This window comes from Bison bison, unplaced genomic scaffold (assembly GCF_000754665.1).
Source record: "Bison bison bison isolate TAMUID 2011002044 unplaced genomic scaffold, Bison_UMD1.0 scf7180017864499, whole genome shotgun sequence".
NCBI classification, from domain to species: domain Eukaryota; kingdom Metazoa; phylum Chordata; class Mammalia; order Artiodactyla; family Bovidae; genus Bison; species Bison bison.
Window position 1 is genome coordinate 972,784 of NW_011495058.1, and position 14,345 is coordinate 987,128.

Here is a 14,345-nt window from a genome sequence, read left to right on the forward strand (position 1 = left end):
AAGGGAGATCAGTCTTGGGTGTTCTTTGGAAGGAATGATGCTAAAGCTGAAACTCCAGTACTTAGGCCACCTCATGCGAAGAGCTGACTCATTGGAAAAGACTCATGCTGGGAGGGATTGGGGGCAGGAGGAGAAGGGGACACCAGAGGATGAGATGGCTGGATGGCATCACTGACTCGATGGACGTGAGTCTGAGTGAACTCCAGGAGATGGTGATGGACAGGGAGGCCTGGTGTGCTGCAATTCACGGGGCCGCAAAGAGTCGGACACGACTGAGCGACTGAACTGAACTGATGGAGAAGGAAATGGCAACCCACTCCAGTACTCTTGCCTTGAAAATCCCATGGACGGAGGAGCTTGGTGCAGACTACTATCCATGGGGTTGCAAAGTCGGGCATGACTGAGCGACTTCACTTCACTTCATAGGTCACATTAGGGTTCACTCTTTAAAGCATACAATTATACGGGTTTTGACATCACCATACTCATTTCAGACTTTCTGGTTCTCTCCCTTTTGACATAATAAATAAATAGACAAAAAGTTAGAAGGACATTAAATGTATTTATTCCTTCACTCACTACATATATTCATTCATGAATTCATTAATGGGTTTTGATAGGCATGAACTCCAGGCCAAGGACTGCTATTTAATAGATTCAACCTTGTTTCTGACCTTGGGCAAATTTACACATATTTTCATGCACCCTCTTTTTCCACCCCACCTTAGAATATTGCCTATGTTTACTGGTGAAGGCTGATGTTCTCTGTAGGAGACTGGTAGTCCTTGCATCTTCATGGGCTCACACTACATGGTGTCCAGTTAAATCTCATTGGTTTACATGTGTTTTACTATTTCACATATTGCTAGAAATACTCTGGAAACCAGTTCATAACCCTTATGAACTTGTGCAATGCAGTATCTGTAAGCAATATGGAAATTATACCTGCCCCCTTTTTTTCCTTTATGTCAGACATTCACAAGTAATAGAGCAATAGCTACTCTTATGATTATTTTAGGGTGCAACTGGAACTGCATTATATGCTTATGTGTTTTTCTAATAGAAGAATTGTATATTAATTTATACTGAGAAAGATGAAGTTGGTGGTATAGAATACTGATGAACAAAATATGTGCTTTTCAAAAATAATCTCTGTTCAGATGCAGCCATTAGGAATCTTCTCCAAAATAAGCAGTTATATAAGCAAGTTTTAAATATTTAATTGTTGTTTCATGAATATAAAGGCAATCATCACTCGAAATGTGTCATTCTTTCCAAATTAGAAATGATACTAAGATGTACCCAAAGCACGCTACCCAGTGACAAGTTCATATATTTAATATAGTTGTTTCTGAGCAGCTTGAATGAATCACTAATAACAGGGGAAAGCTCTTTTTTTTTTAAATCCAGGATGTGGCTGATGTTATATTTACCTGGCCATTGATGGAAAGGTCTAAATTTAGTTATGTCCAGTTTCAGTCTGGGAAACCAATACTTGATTCTTAAGAAATTGTAAGGAGAACTATTGGTTATGGTAAAATGAGAAGAGCATTGGAAATCAGTAATCTATAGATCTGATTTATGAATCTGTATGCAGTTGCCACCCAGTATTACTTTAGGATAATTCTTTAGTAGGCTCCGTAGGATCTATAGTTTTTAAAAGGATTGTTCCAAAAGTTCCATATGTTTAGAATCATACTCATCTATTTATTCTGCCATAGGTTCAACAGTTTAATTCCCTATGATATGATTTAACATTGCCAAGGTAAGCCAAGCTATCTGTTACATAGTAGGAAGTTATACTTCTTATCATTAATTTAATTTATTCAACAAATACTGAGTATTTTCTAAGTAACAGGTAACAAACTAGATACAATACAAGAGCATTTTTTAATAAAATAAGCCAGTCACATATTTAGGGAAATCAATATTAGTAATATTAATGTTAGGGCATCCAATGCTCATTTGCCTATTTGTGGAATTTCTAAACAGTCCAAATGTTAAAAAGAAATTGTGAGATAAAAACACCCTGAAAATTCTATTCAAATAAACCAGGTTTGAATTTACTATCAGGGATTGTGCTTTCATATGAGATGGTGGGTTGAAGAGGATAAGGACTCCTATCACTTGCTCATATTTTCATCAGAAAATGAAAGTTACTTTGTAGACTTGTAGGAGAACGGTATGATATTTTTAAAAAATTAATGTCACATGAATACAGTGATACACACAAAAGACAGACACATACACACACAAAATGTCCAAAAACATCAAGTACCCACTTTTAGCATATACTCTAGTAAGTACTTCATGAAACTGATCTCATTTTATACTCTCAACAATCCTGCAAGCTACTCATTATTCCCCTTAATTTCTAATACTGATAAAACTAAAAACTTAAGAATTTAAACTTTTAAGAAAGAGGCTGAGATCCAAGTTAGTCAGTCTTCAAGGATTATTTTTCCCTGTCACAAACATAAAATAAACACATAAGGAAAACTGTCTAAAGCAAGTGTTTCATTACCCAAACTGTTACAGAGATCCAGGAAGACAGTGGGGACCTAGAGAGGGTTTTCAATCAGCGTTAGTCACTTGGTCAGAGGAGGAGGAAAATTCACTGTCTTTGAAACAGGATTTTATTCGTGGCCAGTGTAACAGAACAAATTAGAGAATATTAAAATTCTTAAAGCAGTCTCTTACACATAACAGTGAAAGGTCAAATATGAAACTTTCATGGAAAGAATATGAATTCAATCCTCAAAGCTCCAATACCATCAAGGAGATACTAAGAAGAGCAGTTGATTCCTTCTTTTCCTTTTCAATAATCAGGACACATATGTACATCCAGTAGAAACAGGACTGCCACTTTGTTCTTTCCTAGTGCCTGTCTCAGCTTCAAGAGCTTTATAGATTTTAAAAATTATAATCAGTCCTCTGACTCTTTATGGGACCTGGGGGTTCTGTATCATTTCAAATCTACTAAAACAGGTAGCAGAGGTACCTCAGAATTAGGCAGCATCTAGATACAGGCTAAGTAATTAGGGCAGCCATGAGCCTGGTGATTAATAGCTCTGAAGTCAGATGGATCTGAGTCTGAATCCTGTCCCTGCTCATCAACATTGAGTGAATTTCTAGATGTGATTTTGGCTTGCCTTCTTTATATGGGATAAGAAGAGATGATATTTTATAAAGTTGCTGTGAAGACTAAAAGAGTCAACAAGTGTGAAGTGCTTGACAGTTTTCTGTTTATCAAAAAGAGGTTTTAGAGTGTAAGCATCATCATTACAATAATAAGAATAATTTGGTAGAAAACACTCATGTCTCTAACTAAATGCTTTATGCTAGTCAGAACACTTGCCACCTTACAGGCATACCTGTTATATGTATGAATATGAAATTCTTGGTGTGAAAAAGTGTATTTTCTCTCATTGCACTCAAAATATGAGTTATGAAAAGTAATTAATTACTACAAAATTCTTACTGAATTGTAACATAAATGCCTACCGGCAATGCATACTGTTTTAAAATGACTTATTCAGATAACTCATATTAAATTTATGATACTTTTTCAACATTTAATGAATCATTGAGAATGTTTAACAAGTTTTCTTTTATTTAATAAATGTTATTTTTTTATTGAATAAGCTTCCAGTCTCCTCTTCTAGGCAGTCTTTGAGAAGGGAGCTTTTTATGACTAGCAAATCAATGATGGAACTTTACATCATATGTTATATATCTACTGTATTACTATGAATTTTATTCATTTTTATTTTTAAAAATACTGATACTGAGAATAGGTGGGTATTTTTGCTCCTTTCATATTTAATCCATACCTGCAATTGCACTCATCTCACACGCTAGTAAAGTAATGCTCAAAATTCTCCAAGCCAGGCTTCAGCAATGCGTGAACCGTGAACTTGCAGATGTTCAAGCTGGTTTTAGAAAAGGCAGAGGAACCAGAGATCAAATTGCCAACATCCGCTGGATCATGGAAAAAGCAAGAGAGTTCCAGAAAAACATCTATTTCTGCTTTATTGACTATGCCAAAGCCTTTGACTATGTGGATCACAATACACTGTGGAAAGTTCTAAAAGAGATGGGAATACCAGACCACCTGACCTGCCTCTCAAGAAACCTATATGCAGGTCAGGAAGCAACAGTTAGAACTGGACATGGAACAACAGACTGGTTCCAAATAGGAAAAGAAGTATGTCAAAGCTGTATATTGTCACTCTGCTTATTTAACTTATATGCAGAGTACATCATGAGAAACGCTGGGCTGGAAGAAACACAAGCTGGAATCAAGATTGCTGGGACAAATAACAATAACCTCAGATATGCAGATGACACCACCCTTATGGCAGAAAGTGAAGAGGAACTAAAGACCCTCTTGATGAAAGTGAAAGAGGAGAGTGAAAAAGTTGGCCTAAAGCTCAACATTCAGAAAACAAAGATCATGGCATGTGGTCCCATCACTTCACAGGAAATAGATGGGGAAACAGTGACAGACTTTATTTTTGGGGGCTCCAAAATCACTGCAGATGGTGACTGCAGCCATGAAATTAAAAGAAACTTATTCCTTGGAAGGAAAGTTATGACCAACCTAGATAGCATATTCAAAAACAGAGACATAACTTTGCCAACAAAGGTCTGTCTAGTCAAGGCTATGGTTTTTCCAGTAGTCATGTATGGATGTGAGAGTTGGACTGTGAAGAAAGCTGAGCACCAAGGAATTGATGCTTTTGAACTGTGGTATTGGAGAAGACTCTTGAGAGTTCCTTGGACTGCAAGGCGATCCAACCAGTCCATTCTAAGGGAGATCAGTCTTGGGTGTTCTTTGGAAGGAATGATGCTAAAGCTGAAACTCCAATACTTTGGCCACCTCATGCAAAGAGTTGACTCATTGGAAAAGACCCTGATGCTGGGAGGAATTGGGGGCAGGAGGAGAAGGGGACGACAGAGAAAGAGATGGCTGGATGGCATCACCAACTCGACGGACATGAGTTTGAGTGAACTCCAGGATTTGGTTATGGACAGGGAGGCCTGGTGTGCTGTGATTCATGGGATCGCAAAGAGTCGGACACGACTGAGTGACTGAACTGAACTTAACTGTGAATATGTTTAAAGACTGTGTAATTATTTCAGATAGTAAATCTCACCTTAATTTGCCTTCAAGGGTATTTGACCAGCAAAAATATCTTGTCATTCAACAAAGAAGGCAAGGAATGCCAAGAATTTGCAGCATATCTAACGCTATGTGTGAAAAAGAGAGGAAAAAGACTCTGACATTTTCTTCAATAATTCTTAACTAGTGTGAACTAGGTACATTCTATAACAGCTTATGATTATTACTGTATTGCAATTTACAGTGTTCATCTCTTCACATGTAATTCTTCCACTTTGCTGCTGTTTTTGTTTAGGTGCTGAGTTATGTCTGAATCTTTTGTGACCCTGTGAACTGTAGCCCACCAGGCTTCTCTGTCCATGGGATTTCCCAGGCAAGAATACTGGAGTTGGTTGCCACTTCCTTCTCCAGGGGATCTTTCCAAACCAGGGATTGAATGAACATGTCCTGCATTGCAGGTGGATCTTTTACCACTGAGATATCGGTTGTTGTTCAGTCGCTCAGTCGTGTCCGACTCTTTGAGATCCCACGGTCTTTAGCATACCAAGCTTCCCTGTCCTTCACGATCACCTGGGGTTTGCTTAAACTCATGTCCATTGAGTCGATGATGCCACTAGGGAAGCCTGTAATTCTCCCATGCTACACTGTTAAAGTCTGAAGAAAGACTTATTAAGAAATTAACTGTTAAAGTTGCCTAATAAGAGATTCTTGCCTGTACAAGTGCTTGATAATAGCAGGATGAAAGTATGGTTAGACAAGTGGAAAAATGAGTGGATGACAGCATGATACAATGGAAAATGCACCCCTGCTTTAATGTTACCTGATTTTATTAAAATCATTAAATTACTAAGTATTTGTTGCCTGTTCTGCTATTAATAAATTGCAAGATTAAATTACATGATGGCTTCTCTACTAGTCTGAGACCTTACGCTCCAGCCTGCTGGCACATATACGACTGGACCAACTCAGCTTCATCTCCATAGTCTACTTTCACACATCAGAACTGGTCTACTTTATTCCAAGCAATGCCATGAACGACTAGATTGTGGTTCTTTTACTGAAAGTCAGCTCTTGCTCTATTCTCAGTTTCAAGTTTTGCCAAAAATCCTTAAGAAATCTTTTTTTTTCTTTTTTTTCCTTTTCTTTTTCCTGCTATGCCTACCCAACTCTTGGATTGTAGTCTCTTCTGCCTGAGACTCTCAGGTTTTTTCCCATTTCTATTCCTAGTCTCTGCTCTTGGGCTTATGCATTTACTTCTGGCTTTGAAGGACAAACTGTATTGTGAACCCTGTATAGTTTGCTAATTTATCCACTTATGTATCCTTCCTCTTTTAATCAGGGGACTAGGATATGCCATGGGGAATATCAATAGTCTCTTAGAGGAAAGAGATATATCAGCCCCTTATCTTGACAAGAAAAATTAAGCAAGAAACAGGGTATTTAATTTAGTCAGATGGCTTTGTAAAATGTGAATATTTATAGGGAATGATATAGACTAAAATATTGGTAGAACTCTCATAACTTTTTTCATTGAGAGCCATGTAATATCATAATTAAAGGGTGTTTTAGAAATAAAAGATGTTTAGATATAGATGTTGAGACTAACTGGAAAAGCTGTACTCTGGCCATGGAGCTATTGTCATAAAATCCTCTGTGTAATACATAATCTGGAATAATATGAAAATACATTTTTAATGACAAATTCACCCTGAATTCTCAGTTGCTACCCCTACTGCAACTCCAGTTAATGAAGCTGAGGCAGAGTTGCTTAATGTCCAAGCACATGGTCAATTTTCTGAGGCTGTGTCATTGTAGAGTAAGAACTATGGGTAAACCAACGTAGACCCTCTTTCCAATCTAACTGCTAAAATTATACTGAGAAAGACCGTAATTTTTAGTGAGAGAGACTGGATGAAAAAATAATTATTTCCCCTGATTCTAAGTCTACTACTAAATAGTAGCCTACTACTACTGCTTCCACAGTTATTAAGTAACTGTATGATCTCAATTCCTTCAACAACTGGTTTTTTGGTCTTAAAATTGGTGTCCACATTCTTGTTTCTGAATATATCCTATCAAGTAGCTTTGATATGCCCCATTAACCTAGAATGTAACCAGATTTTTACTTCAACTCTCTTAGCTAGGCACTCTAGATATTTAGTCTAATTTGCTCTTTATGAATGTACTAATGCCCTTCCTGCTTCTTGCCATATTGGGACTTGAATCACTATGTTCCCATATCTAGATTAATTGCCTCATCAGTTCATCCAACCCTGTGAGAATCTGCCCAGATTGCTTTTTTGTCTGGGCAATGATACCCCTATGATTTAGACTTATGGCCCAGTTTCTTTTCATAGAAGGTTAGTCATTTTGGAGAAACAAAGCTAAAATCCATTCTTTATTTTGTTCACCCATTCTTTATGCATATTTATTTGGCATTCTTTATGTGCCAGCCATTCTTTCATCTAGGCACTGGGATAATAGAGCAGAACTTGCAGGATGGTAAGAGGCATGAATATGTAAGCCATCATTATCCATTAATTTATGTCATGCATATTAAGTAAGGAACTATTCTGGGCTAGATAATATGTTTGGTACTGTTGACACAAAAATGAATAAAACAGTTCTTGCCTTTAAAAGATTTATGGGAACCATAGACATGAAAACAATTTTTTTAATATCATATGGCATGTCTGATGATAAAATTAAAGAGGGTAATATGGGAACATATGCATTTGTCACTACTATTCTATAGGCAATGAGCCAATTCAAGAGGATTTTAAGTGGGGGAATTATGTGGCCAGAATTCTGTTTGAGATAGAGCATAGTTAAAATTGTAAACAGTTAACTAATGGGAATTTACTATATAACTCAGGGAGCTCTCTATTCAATGCTCTCTGTTGACCTAAATAGGAAGGAAATCCAAAAAAGAGGGGATATATGTATACATATAGCTGATTCACTTTGCTGTACAATAGAAACTAACAACATTTTAAAGCAATTATACCCCAATGAAAATTAATTAAAAATAACTTTAAAAATTGTAACACACTCATTAGCAATGCCTAGCAGGAGCTAATGTTTGTGGAAGAAGCTTAGGCCGAAGTTAGAGGTTTTGGATAAATAAGGCTCTAACTGTGGTATAACATGAGTTTGAGTGAACTCTGGGCGTTGGTGATGGACAGGGAGGCCTGGCGTGCTGTGATTCGTGGGGTCACAAAGAGTTGGATACGACTGAGTGACTGAACTAAACTGAACTATGGTATGAAAGGGATCACCCTGGGAGAGTGTGTGGATTGGATAAATCTGTTGACTGAAGATGGAATTGTGTGGAATACAAAAATATAAGGGGTAATATCAAAGAAAGAAATGTCTGTGAAAAAAACAAAGTAGGCATGATCATAGATGTGTTTGGTAATAAGAAACATAATGGAGGCTTTCTCCTCCCTGAAATACCATGGAAAAGGATTCCAAGAGGGTCCAAGAACTGGGTGTTGAGAAAAGGCTCTCACCAGTTATCAATGTGGGGAATGCATAATGTAAAGAGAGAATAGTAATCCCAACACTTAAGATCTCAGGTAGGCTAAAGTACATGAAGCAGTAGGTGAATAATACAAAAGAATGCAATCAACGCCCGATAAAATATGATAGTAGAGAGGTCACAGTTTCGGGATGGGTCACTGGATAGGTAGAGGACATAGTGGTGATATTATAGTTAGATGGGTCAGCAGTACCACACCCGGAAACAGGTGGCAAGAAGACAAAGAGTAATGACCATACTGAAGCTGAGGGCTCAGCTCCTTTAGGATAAGTCACTATATGTTCATTGATAATTTAGTATTAGGCCAGGCTGAAAGTTGCTTCCATTGTGCCATAGAGTTCTTAAATGTAACGAGGCTAACCATTTCCTTTGAATCACAGTAAAATTAAATTACCAACTTGATTAATATGAGATCTGGTTATGCTATTAGAAATATAACCAACATTTTTACCTTTTTTTTTTTTTCCAAAGGATTTTCCAGAAAAGGAGAAGTCCACAGCAAAGGCCCTGGAAGATGTAAAGGCGAACTTTTACTGTGAGTTATGTGACAAGCAGTACCACAAACACCAGGAGTTTGACAATCATATTAATTCCTATGACCATGCTCATAAGCAGGTAAGTTGAAGTGGGAAATAACCTTCGTATTCCTGGATTTCTACTTTCAGAATACAACGTATGTAACTGGCCTTATTTATCCTCATCTAAGTTCCTGAGATGTTATACCATTTTTTTTCCTCGAAAGCTGTGTTTTTTTGTTTAAATATTAAGTGAAATACTTTTTCCTAGAAAGAATATAGGATCCAATAGTAGATTGACATTTATTTTAGGATTATATGTGTGAGGAAACCAGGACTCAGTAAAAATAAGGCGAGATTCAAAACCACCTAGCTACTTAGTGGCAGATCTAGAATATTGGACAAGTATTAGGATAAGATGTAGCATAGAATATTTTTGAGTTCCAAGGTATAGGGAATACTAAGTTTTGGGAGAAAATTTTTTCAAGAGAATGTTATATTTTTCGCAAGAATATCCTTTTAGGAAAATCAAAGTGATTACTTAATAAATGAACCATTGCAGACAAGCTAACGAAGACAATCTCAGACAAAGGCAAAGTTGGGGGGTAATGGAAGATATATAAATATATAAATAAAATCAGTGTTGACATTCTACACAAAATTCTAAGATTATCTTTTTCCATTTGTCTGTTAAAGAGCAGGTTATTGTTCTTATCTGTTAAATTTTATCATTGCTGCATGATGTATGAGGATATTAGCACTTTAGGAATTATAGGTATCAAACACCACTAAGAAAGAAATCCCATATGGCCATAGGATTATTGCTAAAAGCTGCACAATCCTAATATCATGGAATATATGGATAAATCATGTATAATCTAGACCTATAATATTTATTCAGAGTGAAAAGCAATAAATATTTTGAATAACATCACTAATATGTATTGAGTACATATAAAATATATGGCTTTTACAGTTTCTATTAATATCCTTAAAGCTAGAGCATGAGTATATAATTGACTGGATGTCTCTGACAAGAACAAGAACAACAGGAATCATTGTTCAGGATTGAGATTTCCAAATCTTAATGTGCGTAATCATCACTTTGGAATCTGTTAATAATGCAGATATCTAGATTCTCCTTTAGCTATTCTAACTCAATAGTTCTAAGATAGGGCTCAGGAACTTGCATTTTAAAGTGATACAAAATATAATTTTTCAAATGTATTTATAAAAATGAAGTATGTGACTACCATCCAACTCCAACAACCATCTGTCTTGTTTCATTCACAGCACCACAATTTACTCCTCACACCTGCCACCACCTTGGATTATTTTGAAGCACGCTCCAGATATCGTATCATTTCATGTGAAAATATTTCAAGATGTTTAATTATGCTTAGACAACATAGCCATCATCATACCTAAAGTTAACAGTGTCTTGGTATAGGTCATTTGTCTCATAAATGATTTGTAAGTTTGGATTTGTTGAAATCCAAATGTGTCACAATTTTAGCTGATACATAAGTTTCTTTTAATATTTATTTAAACTATGGGTTTTCCACTCCCCCTTTAAATTGTGCCCCTTGCAGTTTGTTTGTTGAAAAATTGGATTGTTTCACACATTTGAGATTTTGCTGAATATGAATCAGTGTTGTCTTTTCACATTTTTTTCTGTCTTCTGTATTTCCTTTAAACTGATTGTTACAGATAAAACCTGTCAAATGCTGGTTCCTTAGCAAAAACAGAGTAGAGAGTGTGTTGTATCTTTCCATAAGGAAGTATATGAGATCAAGTTTTCTTTCTTTCTATGACTTGCCGTTTATGAGTGGGTTTAGGTACAATTGCCTTGATCGTTAATTACCCCACCTACAGTTTGCTTAAATCTATTACTTCATTTGGAGCTGTAAAATGATTATATTATCTCTGTGTCTTTTATTAGATAAAATATGTCTATAAAGACAAATTTCCCGAAAGTATCACCCGAAGTGAATTTTATGTAGGAGTGCTTCAGGCTGCATTTTAAGAAAAAATTTATTCTGGAGGTTTGGAGAAATCTCCAAAAGTGACCATGGAAGGTCTCATGGGACAGTGATATTTGATCTGTGTTTTAGATATATACAAGTAAATATGGAAAAAGAGATTCAAGATGGGATAGCATTCTTGATAGTGGAAACACAAGGAGCTAAGGTGAGGAAATGGAGGAGTACAAGGCCTCTTTTGTAGAAAGTATTGGACTCCAGGGGGGTGAATTGTCCACACTTGATCTGCCTTCTACAGCCTGCCTTTCACTCTGGAATTCTGCCTCATCAGTTCCCTTTTTTATCACTTTCCTTAATTTTATTTTTATTGTCTTTTTCACATTTTGATAAAACAACCCTTCCTCAATCATTATATTCCATCTATTTCCCCATTTCTGCTTTTTTTTTTGTTTGTTTTTTTTTTAGGCTTCCTAGCTTTCTAACATTCCTAGGCATGCTCCTTGTTCAAGCAGTGATTGAGTTTCCATTATTTATTTTTGTGCTGATTATAGAGAGTGGAAAAAATGATCCCTAATTTCAGGAGGCCTATTATCTTGCCTGGAAAATTCCATGGACAGAGTAGTTCAGTAGGTTACAGTCCATGCAGTGGCAAAGATTCAATATTAGAGAAATTATTATCTAGGATACTAAGAGAACATATAAAAATTATTTAGCAATGACGAGTTGACAAATGAAATAGAAATCCTAAAAATGAATTAGAAGTTAGCCATGTTAACCAACTAAGAATGGAAAGTTACCTTTATGGTAGAAAGGCATGGGGGCAGTTATAAAGCATGACCCACACATAAAGAAGCTGCAAAAGGATACATTGTGATCACTAAAGTCATCATCAGTGTCTTGGGGACTTTAAAAATCTTTGAAGCTCTCCTTCATCCCTCCCATTCTTCTCTTGCAATAGACCTCATTCTCCATCTTCCCTTTGCATTCTCTTTTCACCATCTATGTTAATCTCACTCCTGATTCTTTGCTAGCGCCTTCTAACTGGACTCCCTGCTTCTAGTATTTTCCATGTTCTACACTGACCTATCCATTTCCAGCCAGATTGATCTTCCCAAACTCTCACATTTATTCAATCACTCCCCTTGGAAATCTTCAATGACTGCTGGCTGACATTTTGTAAAAGTCTGAATTACTTAGTTTGTCATTCAAGATACCCACGGTTTGGCTCTGGCATCTATTTCCAGATTTATCTCCTTCAAACCCAGAATTTTCCTAGTTTCTTAAAAAATTCATTATGCTTTTCCACCTGCTCATATTGGCTCATAATCTTCCCTCTGTCTGGGATCCCCTCCTGTCTTATGGCTGTATTTCAACATATGCTTCAGTAGATTTAATACACAGATTGATGACTTACATCTTGATATGAAAAAAGCTGAGATCTCATGGTAAGCGGACTTATCAACATTTTCTAAATTCCTTTTGATCAAAGGATGATTAATATTATGCAGAATTTTGTACTTGCTGCCCACTTTGGGTAACACTGAAATAATTAAATTTACCACAGACCTTGTAAGATTACTTTCCTGGATCAATATTGAAATACTTCCATCTAAAGATTTATTTTGGCCCAAAATATTTTGAAAATTACCTGAACTCTAAATGAAGCTGAGTTTACAATTTGCCTTTTAAATGAAACAATTTTAGATACAGAAAATAGGAAGTATGCACTAAAGTAAAATATACAAAAACTTTTTTTCTTGTTTTCAAAATCCGAAGCTAAATATGTCTATTTGGTTCTTGCTTCACTAACAGCTCTTCTTGATCGTGATGCTGATTATAATAACGGTAGTAGGGTTTTGGATGGGAGTATTTTCTAGCCTAACAGGAACAGTTGCCTTAATTTTATTTTCCATGGGGATTCAGAGTAAATATCTGGCCTCTTCTGTTGACAGGGTAACCCTCTCTACTTTCCTCTTCTTATTTATAATTACTCAGGATCCTGCAGTTTAATAAGTGATTTCTAAAGCATTTATGTTACCTTGTATCTAAATAGCAGTCCTATGTGTTTAATTCACTTTATTGCAAAGATCATATTATTCACAGATTTATTGTAATTATAGAGAAGTAAGTTAACACTTATGATTATACAGTGGAAGGGACAAATAGATTTAAAGGACTAGATCTGATAGACAGAGTGCTTGATGAACTATGGACAGATGTTCATGACATTGTACAGGAGACAGGGATCAAGACTAACCCCAGGAAAAATAAATGCAAAAAAGCAAAATGGCTGTCTGCGGAGGCCTTAAAAAATAGCTGAGAAAAGAAGAGAAGCAAAGGAGAAAAGGATAGATATATCCATTTGAATGCAGAGTTCCAAAGAATAGCAAGGAGACATAAGAAAGACTTCCTCAGTGATCAATGCCAAGAAACAGAGGAAAACAATAGAATGGAAAAGACTAGAGATCTCTTCAAGAAAATTAGAGATACCAAGGGAAAACATTTCATGCAAAGATGGGCTCTAAAGGACAGAAATGGTATGCACCTGACAGACACAGAAGATATTAAGAAGAGGTGGCAAGAATACACAGATCAGATCAGATCAGATCATTCGCTCAGTTATGTCCGACTCTTTGCGACCCCATGAATCGCAGCACGCCAGGCTTCCCTGTCCATCACCAACTCCCGGAGTTCACCCAGACTCACGTCCATCGAGTCAGTGATGCCATCCAGCCCTCTCATCCTCTGTCGTCCCCTTCTCCTCCTGCCCCCAATCCCTCCCAGCATCAGAGTCTTTTCCAATGAGTCAACTCTTCACATGAGGTGGCCAAAGTACTGGAGTTTCAGCTTTAGCATCATTCCTTCCAAAGAAATCCCAGGGCTGATCTCCTTCAGAATGGACTGGTTGGATCTCCTTGCAGAGTCCAAGGGACTCTCAAGAGTCTTCTCCAACACCACAGTTCAAACGCATCAATTATTCAGCATTCATCTTTTTTATAATCCAACTCTCACATCCATACATGATCACAGGAAAAACCATAGCCTTGACTAGACGAACCTTTGTTGGCAAAGTAATGTCTCTGCTTTTGAATATGCTATCTAGGTTGGTCATAACTTTCCTTCCAAGGAGTAAGTGTCTTTTAATTTCATGGCTGCAGTCACCATCTGTAGTGATTTTGGAG

General features: G+C 36.6%; 1 protein-coding gene across 1 annotated transcript in view; it reads left to right on the forward strand.

The window, feature by feature from the left end:
- The window catches only part of ZNF804B (zinc finger protein 804B), a 575,409-nt gene that overhangs the window by 462,116 nt on the left and 98,948 nt on the right, over window positions 1–14,345 (forward strand). Inside the window, exon 2 of the mRNA XM_010829001.1 lies at window positions 9,138–9,281. Coding sequence (XP_010827303.1) covers window positions 9,138–9,281 — 144 coding nt within the window. The remainder of the gene's footprint in view (window positions 1–9,137; window positions 9,282–14,345) is intronic.